The sequence below is a fragment of the Hibiscus syriacus genome, unplaced genomic scaffold (genome assembly GCF_006381635.1).
Source record: "Hibiscus syriacus cultivar Baekdansim isolate YM2019G1 unplaced genomic scaffold, ASM638163v2 tig00110933_pilon, whole genome shotgun sequence".
Lineage (NCBI taxonomy): Eukaryota > Viridiplantae > Streptophyta > Magnoliopsida > Malvales > Malvaceae > Hibiscus > Hibiscus syriacus.
The window spans coordinates 1,357,821-1,378,395 of record NW_024062919.1 but is presented as its reverse complement, the minus strand read 5'-3'; the positions used below and the strand labels follow the sequence as shown (position 1 = coordinate 1,378,395).

The window sequence follows — 20,575 nt, the reverse complement described above, 5'->3', positions numbered from 1 at the left end:
ATCAAATTTTAAAATGTTACCTAATTCAAATTTTATAATTAAGTAAAAGGTCAAAATTTTCTATTAGTTCCTATATATCGGTTATGGATTCCGTCTTTATTTATCTTTATCTTCTTTTGAATAATTCTTACCCAAGGGAGAGGAAAGGAAAATTTTGAACAATTTCGTCTTTATTATTTTAAGTTGATGAGTTTTTACTAGGTGTAGGTGGATCATAATCTCAACTATCTATTTTTACTCATCTTACGATCTTAAATCTGTGTCAAACTAAAAGAGTTATACATTGAGAAACAAGATATATAGGATCAAATTAACATGCCACGTCTTTTAAAGTTATTATATTTTAAACAAATATCGTGATATATAATAAAGTCCACCTCATAAAATTAATAATATTTTTAAAAATTATTAAAAACAATCATTTTATTCACTTTCCTAATAATTAGAAGTTTTTATTCCTATTAAAAGGCTTGACATAAAAATATTTGTCTAAATTAATATTATTTTTTCTATTTAGGTGCTTAAAACTTTTTTTTGATTAATCCAGTGCTTAACTTTCAGACCCTTTGCATTGTATCTATTAGTTGTCGAGTTAATGAATTTGATTTGCGTATAGGGTTTCTGTTTCTGGATCATTTCTGAATCTCATTTTTGTTGTTTTTCTTTTTCTTATGAACAATTTGTTTTGTATGTTGGTTTAAGACTTTGATGATATTATCTAGTGCATAGTTATCCTAATAAACTATCATCATATGTTATCTTGTAAGGTCTAGTGCATAGTTGATGTATATCGTCGTGGTCCAGTGGTAATGTCCAAGAGCAATCCTACTGAACTATCATATGTTATCTTGTAGGTCTAGTGCATAGTTGATGCATGTCGTCATGGTTGTGGTAATGTCCAAAAGCATCCTACTGAACTATCATATGTTATCTTGTAAGGTCTATTGCATAGTTGATGAATATCGTCACACATTCAAGCATCTTTATATTGCAGTTGCAGATTATTTGTTACTCATGATAGATCTCAAAGAATCTTATCAGTTCTTGGCTTCCAATTCTGGTCTGTAGTTTTTGTTATCTAATCCGACTTACTATATGTTATCTTTTAATGTTTGTACAAAAACAATGTGATGTTTTACTAGTTAAGGGAAAGAATGGAACAAAGGATTAGGAATTTTAGGTGTGCTATAAATGTCTCACGGTTATTGGGTGAGATAAGTTTTCATCCCAATCTATTAGTTGCATATTTCGCACAAATGATCTGACATATATCATATGTCCTTGTTTTTAGCTTCAAAAGTCCAAGCAATAGAAGGAGATTAACCGGGATTTCAGGTGTCAGGCGAGGTGTAAGCAAGTTAAAAGGAGAGATCAAGGTACTGTTCCTTGCCTCCCAAGGAATATCAATTGTTTCAATTAATCACTCAACTATGTACTTTCAAATTCTGATAAAAGTTTTACTTATCTTCATATTTAGCTGGACGCTGTGTACTAACAATTAGTACATCTGTTGGTTGTACACCACGATTCTCCTTTTATACTAGTCATTGCTATCAGTTGCAGCATTTGGTAATTATTTGTGTTTCCCTCTATTTCAGGTTGATACTGCAGGACACTTAACATATTCACTTGTAAGGGGATTAGTACTCCACACAGAGCGCCTCGGGTAGATTTTTGCAGGATGGTGAGAGTGGAGTAGAATTTGTTCATTTTTTATTCAATTGGCCCAATATATGCTTCACAAGAAAGGTATTTTCTCAGGTCTATATAAGCAATTAAATGGCACCTTTTTACTTTATTCTTACTTTTGCTTCCTTTTCCAGCTTCCCTTTGTTCTTTTCTTCCCTAAACCCGTTTCTGTTACTGAACAGAATATAAGGTTGGTGTTTCTTAGGTGATAACTTGAGTCCCGGAGAAGAAACTGAATGCGGAGAGCTTTTCATTGTTGATATGATTGTATAGTGTCACTCCTCAGAAGGTTGGAAAATGGCTTTTGTTTCGGAGGACGAGAAAACTGAGGATTACCTTTTCAAGATTGTTCTGGTTGGTGATTCGGCTGTTGGGAAATCAAATTTACTTGCACGATTTGCTAGGAATGAGTTCTACCCTAATTCAAAGTCAACCATAGGAGTATAGTTTCAGACACAGAAGTTGGATATAAATGGGAAGGAAGTTAAGGCGCAGATCTGGGATACGGCTGGTCAGGAGCGCTTCAGGGCCGTTACACCTGCATATTACCGAGGTGCAGTTGGAGCTCTCCTTGAGTATGACATCAGCAGACGACAGACTTTCGATAGCATTGGCAGATGACTAAATGAACTTCAAAGTAAGAACCATGACGAGATTGTGCTTGTGTTGATTACACTTTGATGCATGTGGAAACCCTCTCATAACGAATCTCATTTCTATGATCTATTGAAAGTTCAGCGGTTCAAAATAGATTAATTTATCTTACTTTGCAAGCAACCGTTAGCCATATTGTGGCAAATTTTTGCCAATGTTATGGATTTCTTGTTGGCTCATGATGACTTAGGATTGACCTCTGTGCTTTGTCATTTTGAACAGCTCACTCCGACATGAACGTACTCACCATTTTAGTAGGCAACAAGTCAGATCTCAAGGATTCCAGGGAAGTACCCACCTCAGAAGGAAAGGCCTTAGCACAGGCGCAGGGTTTATTTTTCATGGAGACTTTGGCACTCGATTCCTCCAATGTAGCAGCTGCATTTCAGACCATTGTTAAAGAGATCTACAACATATTGAGCCGGAAAGTTATGATGTCTCACGAAAGCAAGAAGCAAGATGCAGCATTGGATGGGAAGGCTATTGTTTTACAGGCGGAAGAGAACCAACAGCCCGAAACAGAGGCCAAACCTGCAGGGTGCTGTTCATCCTGACGCTTTATGAAATATGAATCAATCTCCATAATTTCCACTGAAGTTACTGATATTTCTTCTCCTCCATACCTTCCTTTATCGACGCCGTTAAAATGTTTGTTTAATAACATTTGTTTCGCTCATTCACACTTTGCTTTTATCATATGGTGGCCGAGGAAGAGACTTGTAAGGAAATATAGAATTAGCAAAGTGTAAATGAACTCAAAGGGGGATTAGAAGATGAAAAACAGAAAGATCAAATTCAAATGCTATGATTTTTAGAAATGTTAACATATTTCGTTGTACCCCCATTTCCTGCAGGACTTTCATTTTCTGCTGTTATGTAATACAATGACACAGTGATTTACATAATAAACCATATTTTTGCAGAACATCTTGCTTAGTGCATATCCTTTATTTTTCATGCAATGCGAACCCATGTTCTAAAAACTCGCCTCGTCGGACGCCTCAAGAAATATCGTAAACTATTATTAGTAAGAACCTGCCATATTTCACGAGGTCAAAATGCTCATTAAAATGATGCCCCGGCAAGCGAATAGGGCGTATACCCTACCATACCTAAATGATTAATTCTGCATGTTCAATGTGTTAAATTTTGTGTTAGTTGCACTACCTGCTGCAGAAGCCTGCTGATAGCTTTACCCTTGTTGCTGACGTGAAACTTTGCCTTTGCCAACAACCCCTACGACTTGAAGGTAAAGTTTCGGGATTAAAAAAACGATCGTATGACGTTAGAAAGAGAGAGTAATTGATTACCTCACCTCAGTGTCGAACTCCACGGACTCAACAGTGATGTTGATGTTGGTAATGATTTTTAAAAGATCCACCAGCAACCCTGCGCGATCAGCGGTCTCCAAGTACAGCAAGCCGAACCAGATTCATTTGCAAAACTAAATTATACTGAAATGAACCAATGATTGGGACCACTATCATCAACTCTTATGTGGGTTGCAATGTCCACATCAACCTTGTGTCATATTATTCTCAGCTTAAACATTTATGGATAATTCGTAACGTTTAGGATCACCAGTCTCTATTTCAAGCATGAAACAAACCATCGGAATATACCTTTACATGGCTGCTGTAAACCTGGTTTCACCAAACATTCAACATAAAAAAAAATGCCTTAACATACTGGGATGAGCTGAGGAATATACCTTCTCTTTTGGTGGCTCAACACGAAAGTCGCATCCATTGCTAGCTGGGAACTTGATTTCTCATTAGGAATTACAAAAAAGGAGATGATGATTACAGGATTATACTCAAGTTGTTTATAATCGTCATACGTATTGCCTCGAGCAGTTCCGGGTCTTAACTTTCCTTCCAGTATCACTGCAGAAAAGAACCAACACTATAGCAGACATGCATTTGCACACCATTTCCATGCTCACATTCGAGTTAAAAGGCGTACAACTTAGCCTCAGTGATGGCGAACTTGTTATGCTTCCCGGTTAAATCCAGATAGACATTTGCATTAGCAACATTCAACCCAAGATTCTTGAGGGCATTCATCTGCAACTCATTCACTAATAGTTGGATCATACACAATAAATTCTCAGGGATAACCCCAAAATTTCCATATGAAAAGCACAGTGAGTAAAGGAATTTATACAGTATCCATAAGAGCTCCAAGCCGATCACCAAAGGTTATTTCAAACATACAACAACCATAAGAAATGGAACTTTAGCCAGTTAATACATAGTTAAAATTCAACCAAATATATCATTTGTTCATCCACAGCTGTGGCTGATGGTGTTGCTCTTGGAATGATTCTCATCATTGAAGATGACAATCTAACACTGACACACTGTTGAAGATACAATAGAAACATTGGATAATGTTTTAACAAGTGCCAATCCAGTGGAAAAGTAACAGTGGTAACTTGATGTAATATGTACAGTAAAAACTGCAGCTTTTTCTCCATAAAACTGATTGAATCAATGGAGGATTGAAGAAAGGTACCTTTTTTTTCTCTCTCGAGAATGATGGGTGGTGGTGAGCCGACAAAGGCAGCGGGCCAAGAATGGTTTTTGGGTTCAAAGATGGGAAATTTATATTTGTTATTAGCGTTGGCTGTAAAGTATACACCATGATTTGCAGCAGAAGCCATAGCCAATTAGCCACAGGCGTTGTAACAGGAGAGATAAGGAGACGAGAAAGAAGCAACAAAACCAAAGAAAAATATAAATTTTAAGGGAGAAGAAGGTTAACTGTTCAAGAAATGGGAGTGGGCTCTCATTTTATCCGCGCCATGAGAAAGTGAGAGACAAGAACTCCCATATTTGGGAATTTTGCTCTGTTCACTGCGTATTTAGATTCATTTTAACCATCAATCATTAAAAAATTAATATAATTATTAACTTAATATATATATATATATATATATATATATATATATTGAAAGTATATTTTTCCAATGATAATACTGTATTACTTTGTGATAACACGATAATATCACTCTTAATATTTTAAAGATAAATAATTAAAATCAAATCAAATTTAAATATTAAAAATAATTTATAAAAAATAATAGTTAAACGTCCAAAACATAATAAATTTTCTTTTAGAAATTTCATTGACATGTGAATTATTCCTATAAAGAAATCATTAGTGTAGTAAAAATGTGGATAAACTATAAGTTTGTTCACCTTTATTTTAATTTTGTGTAGTTTTGATCCTTAATTTAAAATATATATATTTCAATCATTTATATTATCGATTTATATATTTTGATTATTGAATCGTTAATTCTCTTTAATTTTTGACAAGTTAAAAGATAGTTAATTTTTAATTGGTCATATTTTTTTTAGGAGCATTTTGATTTTTGACCACAAAAATATCATTTTACGGTAAAAAAAAGTCTATAATGTTTAACTAAATAGTTATTTTAACTCTTATTCTTCTTTTTTAGAGTATTTTGATCCTTAATGTTTCACTCTAGGACAAAGAGACCCCTATTTTGGAGTGTTAATCTTTTGCTAACTAACAATTTTCGTTAATGACTAAGAAAGATTTTGAGTAGATAATTGAGACATTGTAACACGCATGCATGTAAATTCAATGGAAATTCAAATCAAACCGAATATCTCATTACAGTTTCAACCTACAAAGTACAATAAAACCCAGCAAATTCACTGGATAACATATCATCGCAAGATCATCCAACAACTCTAAAGTAATGACAAAAGGAAAAACAAAAAGGTCTGCTCTTATATGTATGCCACTGTCAACCAACAGATGCATGATACATATTCTGCGTATACCCACAATTTTGATTTTACATCTTAATCAACCCCATACCTGTATTGAAAAATTAAAAACAAAAAGAAACCCCAAAGCTCAAACCTTTCATGAATTCTTCTTTGCAACTCGTCTCTATATCAAGTTCTTTCATCAAACAAGGTGAAACAAATTAGCCCTACTCGTATCTTCTTTCCATCTAAAAACTGAAAATATTTCACTAAGGAGTATGTAGAAATCCGGTCATTGAGCCACTCCGCTGTACGAATTTCCTACAAATTATCTTCTTTTTTTCACATTATGGAACCGTCCTCCTATGCGGCAATTCCTGCAGAAGAATGATGATAAAGAGATGAGTACCACAAGGAAAATGAGGTATTGAGTACGAGATTTAAGAAATGGGATGTAGCCGATACAGCCTCGTGAACTATATGTGTCGTTTTGGGTCTAGATTTAGTCTGGTCATATATTCTTATTGTAATTTCTATAGTTGAAAGTGCAATGTAGATTGAAATGCTTTCAGCTAGTATACATTCCCTGCATCTGTTGATGAGTGTTCTAATATCTTAGACATGCAGAGCTGTTAATAAGTAGAAGCAAACATCGAGGCCATCCGAGGAAAAACAAATGGGTAATAACAAAACAGTAAAATGGAAAAGAAATCGTCCTACCCCTATCTGACTGCATATTGGTAACACCATAGCCGCCAATGTAACCAGCAGAGCTATTAGTCCTAACATCTGAAGTTGTGTTTTTCAGCCCAAAACCGAAGGAACTAGACCGCTCTAGGTCTAGGGGTGAAGGCAGCCAAGTGGAATCCCCATAAAGTGATCCATTTTCATCGGTATCAGCATAAGCCCTGTTATAACCACCATTTGAAGCACCTTGGGATGATACATGTGCAAAACCGGCCCCGTTGTTTCTCTCGTAGCCTATCCCTACTGATCCAACCCCAAAATCTCCATTTCTGTATCTGAGATTGCCGCTATTATAAGAAAAAGCTGCACCACCTTGATCTGAAGAAGGAGAGGAATCCCAAAGTGGTCCACTGTTGCCGAAAGAATGCACCCCTAAATTCGCACTTCCAGAACCCATGATAGAATTAGAGTTTGTGGAGTTAGCAGCATAGTTAAGACTGCCATTTCCCCACATATTTCGACCTGCTACATTTGAGATAGAGCTATTTCCTCCACTGCCCCCACCATACCCGAGTAGGCTAGCAAGCCTGTCTGGCTTAAATGAAGTGTTCAACCCCCGTCCGTAACTGAGGTTAGAACTAAGGTTTGAGCTTCCTCCATAACCTGGACTAAAATTCGGCTCAAAATTAAGTCCCATCCCGTAACCAGGGCCCAGCGGAGGAAATCCACCCCGACCAACAGTAACTGGGCTAAATCTACCTTCCGCTCTAATACCGTAACCTCCAACTGAACTAGCATTATAATTCTGCATGTAACCATTAAGGAAGCTATTGACTCTACTCAGACCAAAGTTATATCCTCCTAACTGGTTCTGACTTGGCCCCGGAGATGATTCTTTGGGGACAGCCCGTTTGACCTCAACCATTTTTCCATTGAGTTCATGAAATGTTCGTTGCAAGACCTTATCCACAACTTCCTCTGAATCATAAGTTATGAATCCAAAACCTCGTGGCCTCTGAGTATTGTGATCATACATCACAACAACATCTGTAATTGTACCAAACTGCTCAAAGTACCTCTTAAAGTCACCCTCGGTAACTGTGGATGCTAACCCTCCAACAAATATCTTTTTTGTTCGAGCAGGACAGGGTGATCCATGAATGCTAGCATTGCTTTTGTTTAGAACATTCCGGTCATCCCTAGGAACTGCCTTCTTTGCCTCAACCTGAAAGAGAAAATCCGAGTTCTTCAAGTGCACAAACTCTTTGAATCATAATGTAAAAAGTTGTTAACTTTTCCAAATTTTGTGCAAGCAACTTAGAAAAACAATGTAAAAATATACTCTTCCGCATGATATAAATTGTAATTTTGAAACACTATATGTTCATGATTTGCCAAGTCTCTTGGATGGTAAATTATCATCGATGGTGTTTCAGAATTAGCGAATGTGCCTTCTGAATGCAATTGTAATGGGAATTTGCCTTATTTCTAGGCATCAATCAGTTCCTTCTAAGATAAGCACTGGTCCTCATTTTTATCTATTCGAAAACCAAAAGTGATATCCTACTGATGATTAAAACTACAAAATGAAGCATTCGACACTGACAATGTTCGGGACTCTACATATTTTACTAGATCAGCTCTTACTCAATTGCAACATGTTGCCAAGCGAAACTCGCAGTGAGCAATATATATGTTCATCTAACAGCACCAGGACAGGAAACTTGCCAATTCTAAATCCTTGAATTGTATGTTACATATAATTCATGACATGAAATAAAAATCAATCCAAGAGTATCCTTCATATTTTTGAATTCATCATGTTATAAGAGAGTTGAAAACAAGGAACTTACAGCTCTACCATCTATCATATGCTTTTCCATTACAACTCTTTCTGCTATAGTCGGGTCCGCGAAAACAACAAACCCGAAGCCCCGGGCACGACCGGTAGCCCGATCCTTCATTATAACAGCTTCGACAACATCCCCAAAAGTCTGAAAATATTCTCTAAGACGTTCCTCATTTGTGTCCCAAGAAATCCCACCAATGAATAGCTTGCCAAGTTCCATTTCCATCCTAAAACACAAAATAAAAAAATCAAGCCTTTTTCATAGATCAAATTAAATCATATTCAACTAGAGAAGACAGGAAACATCGGATCTACAAACAAGGTATAATAGAGACATCGATTCCTTAAACTTCAAGGCAATTCAGGATTGAATATTATGTCTTGAAGAACAATCCAACATAAAACATGGTAATGCAGATTAAACAAAAGAAAACTATACCTTGTCTGAATACCGAAAATCAAACAAAGCCTTGTATTCCTTTTTTATATATATCAATATATAAAGAGAGATCGGGTGCTGCTGGATTCAATCGAAGCGCATGAGACCAATTACAGATTCGATCATCAACCGACCAACAATCCAGGATTCCTAAAAGACCCAAAGCCAGAAAAAGGATTCAACTTTCATGAGAAATGAGAATAAACAGCAATACCCAGAAATGATAAACAGCAAAAAATGAAGAAAAAAGAATCAACCTTTGCTGGTTATGGTTTTTTATTTAGTTTTTAAAGAAACAATAATATTGAAGAAGGAAAAAAACCCAGATGGAGAAAAGTAAGAGAATCTAAGATCTGAGAAGAAGCATAATAAGAAGAGAGAGGGGCTTATAGGCCCTTCTTTCTCTCTCTCTCTCTCTCTTTTTCTTTGTTTCTTTGTTGCAGCTAATGTTCTTTGGTATCAATGGGGTAGGATTATATATACACACACGCGTGAATGAAAGGAGTCTGAATCGAACAGGGAGGCAAAGATGTGAGAGTGAAATCGATTTGGATGAAAATAGATTATATTTTTTTTGTATTTTTTATATTTTTAAATTTATAGAGAAAGAGAAAAGTTCGGGCATCCATGTAATAAACTAACATGGGAGCTCATGAACATGGAGACTTGCTAAATTTGTGTTTTGTTTTCAAATTCTTTTGTATTGTATTTAGTAATTTTCAAAATAAAAAACTACTATTTCATATATTTATTTATGTTTTTGTTAAATATGTTTAATATATATATGATGGTCAATTTTCTAACGTGATGTAATTGAAAAAGATTATTTATTTATATAAAGGGTTTAATTTTTTTTTTCCATCTAAGGTCATTGCTATAGTACACCATGAAAGACGCTCGAATTATCTGACGATTTCTGAAAGATGTCAGGATTATACGATAACTTTTGGAAGATATCGTTCGATCTACATGGTCATTAATTTACGGACGCACCTTCATCTTGAGAGAAGACACTAAATTTTTCATACGTCTTCATAAAAATATCGAATGTCCATTTAACTTCTCTACAACACTATAAAAATTACCTTATTTGAAAAAATAAATTAGAGTGAACATTAAAACTTATAAGATATTATTAATTTATTTTCCTCAAAACAAAATTTCAGTGATTTTGCCTATGTATACGATTATTTTAATTATTTATGTATTATTAGTTATATCAAAATTATGTGTTGTGTGCTTTATTTTTTCTATTTTTAATTATATTATTTTTTAAGTTACTTTTTTTTATATTTATATTTCCATCATCGGTGAAGACAAATTTGTCTTCAAATTTTAGGAGTAAAGAATTGGGTGGTCCATTTATTTAATTTTAGGAGTAAATACGTTGAGAATTAAGACTCTGAACTTTCATATGTCAAACTGAGTCCTAAGATCTTAAGTTGTCTAAAAGGGAACGAGCTAGAAGCTCAGTGTGGTCCAAAAACTCTACAATAAACAGAACACAACAATGTATAAAATATACAACAGAAATAGTGGATGCAATATATACATTAGCAAGGTGATAGAAATAATTAAATCTAAATGACACAACAATCAAGACAAGATAACTTATGACAAAATAACAGGACATGATATACATATAAAAATGCATAACGCAATATGCACGGACAATGCGACTACTAAGCCCACTAATATATGGATTATAACTTATACATAATATATGGATTAATTACATACTTTGATCCTTTTCTTTATTGGGAAATACAATGTAGCAGTACTTTTGTTGATCAGATTGAGAGCCAAATAAAGGGAACAGTAATAGTATTAGAATGAATGTTGAAGGTAAATTGTAATTAATATGATGATACAATTAAGTGAAAATTCAAAAAGTGCCCTTGACTTGCCTCTCTTCATAACTTCCAGCTAAGACTTTGCTTTAGGTTTAGGGTAGTCCGAAAGTTGTTTTATTGGACTACTGCCAGCTACCATTTGCCACCCATTATCATCTTAAAAAATGTTTTTTTAAATAATATGGATAATTATGTGATAATATCTGTTCAGAATTTTCTTAATAAATATCATCGTGTATATATATATATGTATCTTATAAACAAAACTGTTCGAACCATAGACCTTTAACGAGAATAACACTCATTTCTAGAAAATGAATATTATTTCATATGGTTAGAAGGATTTCTATAAAATTTGAAGTCAATTGGAGTTAGATTATACTTTTGGTATTTTTTTTGTTAGTAATATGTTGTTTTATTTAGGGTTAATTACATCACATGTTCTTAAACTATAACTATTATTTTAAATTGATCTTTAACTTTTTAAATATTTCAATTTCATCCTTAAACTATGACTCTTATTTTAAATTAATCCTTAAAGAATAGCGGCATGATGAGATTCAGTCGTCATCACGGTTGAAACAAAAGCGCCCATGTTTTGGCGGGTAGAATCAGGATACCTGTTTTGATTTTGGCTTACCATTAGGCAGTCTCCATATTGCAGTGTGGCAGGTTCTTCTTTAAACTTAATATTGCATGTCTATTTCCCATAACCAATCAAACGGCAGCGAAAACAGATTTTTGGGAGCCTTTCGTACTTCAATGCCCCACACGAAGTGAACCGGCAGTTTTCTGTCCAAGATTGATGATTCGTTTAATCGGTACTGTGGCGTCAAGCTCAACCCAGATTTGGAATTAAGCGCCCATATTTCCATTCTTATCTCTGAGGTCAACAGCAAGCACTTTGCTAATAACATTTCCCATGCTTTCTCCTGCATCTTTGTTCATGCATCCCACCGGGACTCCATTCACTCTTATCCATATATCAATAGTGTATTTAAATATCCCACTAAAAGGCAAAAGCAGCTCCAGGAGATTATTGCTAGGTTGGTGGAAGAACCGGTTAGCGTTGACAGTGTGGATCGCCTGACTGGTGATAGACGCGACCTTAAAGACCTGCTGAACAAGGAAGTAGTGTTATGGATGCAAAAGTCACGAATAGCGTGGTTGGAGAATGGAGATAGGAACACCAGATACTTCCATGAGAGAGCTTCTCGTCGCAGGAAAAAGAACTGGATCCGGGGAATTATGAATTCGGCAGGGGTTTGGAAAAAATAGCTTGGATGACATTTTTGAGGTAGCCACTTACTTCTTTACCGGACTGTTCACATTGACAAGAAATGGAAATTCGAATCGAATTTTGAACTCCATCGAGAAGTGTATTACACCGGAAGCAAATTCAGAGCTGTGTAGTGAGTTCACCGTCCAAGAGATCTATGCTGCCTTCCAAAAAATCAATCCTCAAAAACCCCCTGGCATCGATGGTCTTCCTGGCAGTTTCTTCTGCTTTTATTGGCATATTTTAGGTGATAAAGTTGTTTCCTTACGCCTTATTTGTTGAATGGGTTGGCAAATTTTGAGAAGGTCAATCGTACTGTCATTGTACTTATCCCTAAAGTTGATACTCCTACTTTTATGAAAAATTATAGACCCATCAGTTAATGTACAGTTATTTATAAGGTTGTCATATGTTATTGTTAATCGCCTTAAGCCCTTAATGCCTCTTTGCATAACGGAAAATCAATGTGCCTTTGTGCCAGGGAAACTTATTTTCGATAACTTCATTGTTGCCCTCGAATTGTTCCATTACCTAAAGGGAGCAAGGAACGGACAAAACAAAGGGGCAGCCATCAAGCTTGATATGGAGAAGGCTTGTGACAGAGTGGAATGGAGCTTTCTTTACGATGTTATGTGCCGACTTGGGTTTGATCTACGTTTCATTAATCTTATTATGAAATGTATTTCAACTGTTTAATACTTCTTATGCATCAATGGCCAAGTTCCAGGTTTTTTCCGACCGGAGCGGGGACTTCGACAAGGGGGTCCTCTCTCTCCATACCTTATCATATTCTGCACTCAAGGTCTCTCAGCGATCCTTCTCTCGGAACAACGAAAGGGAAACATTAGTGGAGTAAGAACTAGTGTGCGTGGACCTCGAATTAACCATCTCTTGTATGCGGATGACTGCCTGCTCTTTATCAAGAATTCCGAACAAGAGGCTAGAACACTACTCTCGGTTCTTAATGAATATGAGGCGGCTTCGGGTCAAAAAGTCAACCTCGACAAGTCGCTGATTTATTTCAGCTCGAAAACTCCCAGGGAAGCAAGACAGTCTATCGCATCATTTCTGGAAATTCAGGAGGGCACCGAACTTGGAATGTATCTCGGGCTGCCGCTGCTTGTGGGGAAAAACAAAACAAATGTTTTCGGTTTCCCTGGATACAATCTCCAAGCGTATGGGGGTGGGGGGTGGGGGGTGGGACAAAGAATCTACTTTCCACAGGTGGCCGTGAAGTCTTCTTGAAGGCAGTGGCACAAGCTCTTCCAACCTATGCCATGTCGTGCTTCTTAATCCCGGAAAGTATCATCGATTCAGTTACCTCAGAGATGAGGCGTTTCTGGTGGACGCGGAAGAACAAAAAGGGATGGGCCCATTTCGCTTGGAACAAAGTCTGTCGCCCTAAGAGAGGAGGGGGGCTTGGCCTCCGGGACCTAACGCTCTTCAACTATGCTCTGCAGGGGAAACAAGTGTGGCGCCTGATCCATAATAAGAACTTCCTAGTGACCCAAGTGGTGGCTTCCAAATATTTCCCTTCAGGTGATCTGCTTGAGGCCAAGATTGGGAACAATCCATCCTTTATATGGAATTGCATCCTCAAAACTAAAGAAAAGTTGAAGAGAGGCTTCCACTGGAGAATTGGTCTGAATAGCCCTACACCAATGCATGCGGCTCGATGGGGTGGGGACACTCCTATCACCTTCTCTGCCTAATATGCTGATGGACAGGAGGAACCAATTCGATGCAAGGACTTTATGATCCCAAATGAACCAAGGTGGGATGAAGCAAAGATAAACAGGGTATTTTGGGAGATTGATAGCTCCATTATTCTTGGCTGTCCTATTACCCCGGTGTCCGGTGACTGTCTGGTTTGGAGTCACTAGCTCGAAAGTTTATAACACCAAATCGGGCTACACTTGGCTACTAAAAGAGCTCCAGGAAAGCAGGGATAACTCAAAGATTTGGAATAGTCTAGCAATTGTCAAAACGCTCCCAAAGGTAAGTCTTCGGCTGGAAGGTGTGCCATGAAGCTTTGTCGGTAAGTGCAAAATTACGATCGATCGGGATTGGAAATGGAACTTGCCCTCTTTGTAATACGGAGCAAGAATCCATCTTCCACGCGCTAAAAGACTGTCACTTTGCCTGAGAGGTCTTCCAGCTATCCAACCTTGACCCCCGTTGCTTCGATGGTGAGTTTTGCTGCTTCGATCCTCCCCATTGACAGGTTTGTCAAATTCCTGCTGTTGGTATGGAACCTATGGAACCGGAGAAATAAGTGGACCCATGATGATGTTCTTCAACCTGCAAGAACAGTGATCGATTCCGGCTGGCTCATTGGTGGAGAGTTCCTCGCTGTTGCAAACTCCCCTGACCGGCCTCCCCCACTCAACCTGTTCCAACAGTTAAGAGGAGGAGGAAACCCCCATTAATTCCATCAAATTCAATGTTGATGGAGCCTTCCTTCCGGACTCGAATGTTGCTGCCTTTGGTGTTTTAGCGAGAGATCATAATGGGATGCTGGTTGGAGGCCTTGCCAGACGCCTCTCCGGGTCGTACAATGCAGAGCTCATGGAGGCTTTGGCGCTGATTGCTGGATTGAAATGGTCCGCGAGAATGGATGGACTCAAGTTATTTTTTAGAGTGATTCATATGCAGTGGTCAACAAAATCCTTTCTCCCCATTTAGACCTGTCTGTTTCTGGCTGTCATATCCACCATGCTCGTAATATTCTGAAAGAGGAAGCCAACTTCTTGGTTAGTTACACGCCTAGGTCTGGTAATAGAGCAGCTCATGTTTTGGCTAAATGGGCAATGTCTTGTTTTGCTCCAGTTTGGTTTTTCATTTTAATCGATAAAATTAAATTAAAAACATAAATTAAAAAATTCTTTTTTCATTTTTTCGATTAAAAGATAAAAAAATAAGAAACATATATAAAAAATATTTAAAACTGAACTTAAATATTTGATTGAGTCAATAAAAAGTTTTAAATATGAAATTACACATAGAAATTTGATTCACATTAAAATGATATGTATCCTTTAAATAATTTAAAATAATATTATTTAATTTTAATCATATAAATATATATTAAATAATAAATTAATTTTAAATAAAAACTAATATAAATAAATCAAATAAAATTAGATTAGTTTGAAATTGGATTTTATTTAAAAACGGATCTTATTCCAACCCGATTCATATATGCTTGTTATTTCCCACATTTTCTCCCATTCCGCTTGCCACACAAAAAATTAGTATAATGTTAAAATTAACCCCCAAACATGTATTAGAATGATTGTTTTGACTCTTATTCTTTTTTTTTGGAGCATTTTAGCCCTAATTCTTATTTTAGGACAAAAAAATCCCTAATATTTAAGTAAATAGTTGAGTTGACTCTTATTCTTTTATTTTGGAGCACTTTGGCCTCCAATGTTTCATTTAAGATAAAAACTCCTATTTTTTAGCGTTAATCATTTGTTAACTAGTAGTTTCCAACAACATAGGGTTTTTTTCTCTAAAATGAAACGCTTGGAGATTAAAATGCACTAAAAAATGAATAGATGTCAAAATAATCATTTTGATAAATATTGAGACCTAATTTTAGCATTATGCCAAAACAATTCTCCCAAATTCATATTTTCTTCCCATAAATGATAAAACCCACCATCAACAGTGGCTTAAACTACTCCCCCGGTTCTTTTTAACTACAATTCGAAAACAACACACACGGTCCTCGCAATCTTCTTCGCCGTGCGATGAGGTCCCGGTGATGGTAGGACCCATGTTTGCTGGCAAGACAACCACACTGCTCTGCCGATTCCAGGCTCAAATCAACAATCGCAGGTTTGAATCTTTATCTTGTCATATGTTATTGTTTAGATGAAATTTTGTAAGGTATTTTGTTGGTAAATACACTAGCTTCCTGCTTCCATTGTTATATATTTTGCTCACTGCTATTAGATGACCGACTGCGATAATAACTACTCTCAGCTTTCAGGCCAAGCTCCATAAGAGCTACGTGCACCTGAATAAGGCTTTAATGAGTCTTTGTTTTTCGGGAAGACTGAGGGAAGCCTTGGGGCTTTTATGGCGTACGAGATTGAAAGCAGATGATGCTACTTATGCACTTCTCTTGCAAGAATGCATATTCAGGAAAGAGTATAGAAGTGGGAGAAGAATCCATGCTCAAATGATTGTTATTGGATATGTACCCAACGAATATTTGAGGATTAAGTTGTTGATATTGTATGCGAAATTAGGGGATTTAAGAACGGCCCATGTTCTGTTTGATAATTTGCTAGAGAGAACTTTGATTTCTTGGAATGCAATGATTGCTGGATTTGTGCAAAAGGGTTGTGGAGAATCTGGACTCGATCTCTATTACGATATGAGAACGAATGGTTTAACGCCCGACCAATACACATTTGCATCTGTGTTTAGAGACTGTGCATCATTAGCTTCGTTAGATCATGGGAAGCAAGCTCATGGGATCTTGATAAAGAGCCGTATTAGGGAAAATGTTGTGGTCAGCAGTGCTCTTATGGATACGTATTTCAAATGCAGCAGTCTTATCGATGCGTATCGGGTATTTAATGAAGTTGATAATAAGAATGCTGTTACTTGGACGAGCTTGATATGTGGATATGGTCAGCATGGAAGGGTTAACAAGGTTTTATAATCATTTGATGAAATGATAAATGAAGGTTTTCGGCCAAATTATGTTACCTTTCTTGCAGTTCTTTCTGCATGTAGCCATTGAGGCTTGGTTGGTGAAGGTTGGCACTATTTCGTATCAATGACAAGAGACTATGGAATCCAACCAAGAGGGCAGCATTATGCTGCCATGGTTGATCTTTTAGGTCGTTCTGGGAAGTTGCGTGAAGCTTACGAGTTTGTTCTTAACTCTCCCTTTAAAGAGCACCTATCCATATGGGGTGCTTTGCTTGGGGCCTGTCGAATTCATGGGGATATGGATCTGGCAAAGCTTGCGGCAGATAAATTCCTTGAATTGGACCCTGAAAATGCTGGAACATATGTGGTCTTGTCTAATGCCTATGCCACTTTTGGTTTTTGGGAAAATTTGGCAGAACTTAGGAAGAAAATGAGGAGTACTGGGGTCATAAAGGAGCCTGCTTATAGCAGGATTGAGATTCAAGGGAAGGACCACTTCTTTTTGAGGGGTGATGTATCTCACGAATGTTCTGCAGAGATTTACGAGTTGATTGAATTACCGCCTTCCATTTTAAAGGATCCAGACTATATTCCTGATATAAGTAGCACCTAAAATCCCATGTCCTGCTCCTAATTCTGGTATGTGCTGTGAATACTAGCTGGTCAAGGGTTCTAAAAGTTCTTCACATTTGAATCTAAAACTTACGGTGTGAGTGGAGAAATGTACGGAATTTGATTACCCTGTCAATAGGTAAAGCTCATTAAAATGTTGTATTCTATTTGCTGAAAGTTACCCTGCCACGTACGTGTTAATGTTCACTTGTAATTTGGTCAACTAGTTCAAGTTCAACTTCATATTTGTTACGCAGATCTGTGCTCAAAACCAAACAAGGATGCAAGATATGGGTTGGATTCAATTGTGAAAATTGGTCATCATTCAGCTGAAAAACTCTCTGATACTTATGATGAGGTCTGTCATATGTATGTTTATGTATCAGACTCTTTTTTGTAACATTCTCTTCATCATCCTCAGTCTTATCGGTATCGGCATCGATGAAGCTCATTTCTTCCAAGACCCTTTATACCTTAAGCTGTGAAGCTGATTATCATGATGGAAGAACTGTGATGGCAACATATTCTAGGTATTTATCTGATATACTATCGTTTCCAGGGTGTGTGCGTACTCATCAATTGTTGTGTTTATATTCCTGTTTTCAGGGTGTGTGCATAATCATCAGTTGAAACTGTGGCAAACGTGGTTTCTCTACCTTATTGAATGTCGATGAGACTCGAATATAATTGAGTGGCGGTACTAGTGTCTACATGCAGCACTATGTGAATAGCAGCTGACAGAAATGAGTTTGGGTTAATTGTATCGTTGGTTCAGAAAATATGATTAGCATTTGTTAACATTTCTGAACATATAAACAAAAATGTACGCAAACTCTAAACAAACATGTTGGCAAGCATCAAACGCACATATTAACGAACGCTAAATGAACCAAATACGAATACCTTCAAAAATAAATAAACGAAAACAAATAAGACAAATAAAAATTGAAATAAACACGAACCAAGTGTGAACACTTTCAAAAGTAAATAAATGAACACGGACATAATCTTATTCATTCAAGTCCGGTTCATTTACGCCCCTATGTGAATGTAAGCATCCGGTCATTTTTAAGACCGTAAAGTTAACAAAATCAACATCCTACTATGCCAACAACATAAACTGTGTCAAATGGTGCTATCTATATGATATTGATGCCAATACATCAGAGACTAATGGAAATGCATCATCCATTGTCCGCCGAAACTTTAAATTTTAAACAAATAAATTAAAAAAACCTATAGCCCTGGAGTCGAACAAATCAAACACTTCACCAAAATACTGTCCTCTAAAGAGAATTCAACATTCGTCAAGATGTTGAGATAGACATTTTCCAGTACTATATCTGCTCGAAGAGCATGTCATCCAGCAAGAAGATATGAAAACTACAAATGCACATAATTTAATATTGCATTATATCAGAGTATAAGTACTAATTATTTCCTATTGTTTACTTAATCATCCTAGAGAGCCTATTTAACCCATATCAGTTTATTAAGTAAAGCTAGCTATCCTTCATATGGAGTGAGAGGCTATCCTATAGATGAAATTGCTGAGAAACAAAGGCTACAAACAGAATCCAGATAAGTTCGAGGGCATAAATGTTTCGGTCCCATTCGTGGTCTAACTTGAGTTCTCAACTCAATAGAAGCAATGTGTTTTTCCAAGCAGGGAAACTCTAACCTCTCAAGCCCAGAAGAACAAGTTTTGCAAAATATTAAACCCAGAAAGATGGCCAGAATACTTCTTATTCGTAACAAAAAGCCAGTGATAAGTGATTGTAACAGAGCTGAACTTCCCGTTTCACAAAAAACGAGCTATACCAGGATCCATCTAGGTTGGATGAACCTACTTTGAACAGATCTAAACATGACTTGTGCGTATAACAATAAGCTGACCGAAATATAAGGATAGATCATCCCAAGCAAGAAGCTAAGTACAGTTCCAAAAGTTATGGATTGTGAAACATCCTTTAGAATTTATATTGTAATATCAGCACAAAGAAGCAAGCTAAAAAGCCTAAATCTTCTATGACGAAGAAGTTGAAGTTGCGTTTTACAACCCATTGAGAAAGCAACTAATGTTCAAATAACTATAAGTCTATAAGTTGTAAGCTTACAAGCTATGGTACTGCAACAACTGTTTACAGAGTACAGAAGCTGATGAGAACCCAAGTACCATAAATAATTCCCATCTTATCGAAGACATAAATTCATGGCAAATCAGCTGATATGGAAATCCAAATTTTGTCTCTCCAATCTCGATATGGTAATTGGGTTCTCATCAGAAGCCAATTTCCAACCTAGAGAATAGCACCAGAGAAATACTCCAGTTATCACATAGGCGATGAAGATCAACTAAAGAACATTCACTTCAGTCTAAATTGTTAAGGAAAACAACAAAACAAAGACTCTTTCAGTAAAAAAGAAACAAAGATACTACTCAAATTCAGTGGCCAACTGGAACTTAGATCCATAAGTTAACTTTTCTAAAAGCCTGTAGGAATACAGCAGCAAGACAAACAAGACATGAAATGAGAGCAAAATGAAACCAGCAGAAGCAATCTGATTATTGACAATAATTCAAATAATCCCAAATCGTTTTGATTATAACAAAGAAAAAAGATCTATTTGTTGAATACACGTTTCTGGTTCTGAGCGACCTCACCATCATTAGGGAAAAATCCCATGAGTCGACCAGCCGAGTTCTGGTAAGCGTACATAAAACCACCCATTAGTCCTATCAGCCCTCCCGTCACCATTGACGGTCCTTTCAATCCCGGCTTTATCCCTAAAAAAATTTGAAAAGGGGTCAAAACCAAATTCTATTTGAATCAAATTCAGAGACCCAAATTGGGTTTGAATGCTAGAAATGAGATAATGAATTTACCGGAGAGGTAGCCGACGGTGACGGAAACGCCGGTGATGGTGACGAAACGGAGGTAATCGAGGGTATTGAAATTGCCACAGACTTTGGTGAAGGGAGGATTCCGATCTATAACGGGGTACTCTGGTTTAGCCGACGCTGTAATGTCTGTGTTCATCTTTGATTCTTTCGATGGTGGCTATGGTTGTTGCTCGGTTTCGACTTTCACTTAG

The 20,575-nt window shown here is 36.7% G+C and overlaps 2 protein-coding genes and 3 pseudogenes across 3 annotated transcripts; 2 read left to right on the top strand and 3 right to left on the bottom strand.

Annotated features, from left to right (window-relative positions):
• The first annotated feature begins 902 nt into the window (after positions 1–902).
• On the top strand, positions 903–3,270 carry LOC120147000 (annotated as a pseudogene).
• On the bottom strand, positions 3,121–4,693 carry LOC120147099 (annotated as a pseudogene).
• A 1,734-nt stretch (positions 4,694–6,427) lies between these two features.
• On the bottom strand, positions 6,428–9,560 carry LOC120147131 (heterogeneous nuclear ribonucleoprotein 1-like). Of its 2 annotated transcripts, XM_039160574.1 has the most exons (5): positions 9,322–9,560; positions 9,065–9,214; positions 8,630–8,852; positions 6,810–8,001; positions 6,428–6,466 (listed from the first exon to the last, which is right to left on the bottom strand). In XM_039160574.1, the coding sequence occupies exons 3-5, from the start codon at positions 8,849–8,851 to the stop codon at positions 6,453–6,455; spliced, it is 1,428 nt and encodes a 475-aa protein (XP_039016505.1). In that variant the 5' UTR covers position 8,852; positions 9,065–9,214; positions 9,322–9,560; the 3' UTR covers positions 6,428–6,452. The 2 variants fall into 2 exon arrangements, with proteins under 2 accessions (XP_039016505.1, XP_039016506.1); XM_039160575.1 differs by lacking the exon at positions 9,065–9,214.
• Positions 8,494–20,575, bottom strand: LOC120147134 (NADH-ubiquinone oxidoreductase 20.9 kDa subunit-like). Its single transcript, XM_039160576.1, has 4 exons — positions 20,367–20,575; positions 20,091–20,267; positions 9,950–9,960; positions 8,494–8,499 (listed from the first exon to the last, which is right to left on the bottom strand). Exons 1-2 carry the CDS (start codon positions 20,518–20,520, stop codon positions 20,104–20,106), a joined length of 318 nt encoding a protein of 105 aa, XP_039016507.1. The 5' UTR covers positions 20,521–20,575; the 3' UTR covers positions 8,494–8,499; positions 9,950–9,960; positions 20,091–20,103.
• Positions 15,905–18,086, top strand: LOC120147133 (annotated as a pseudogene).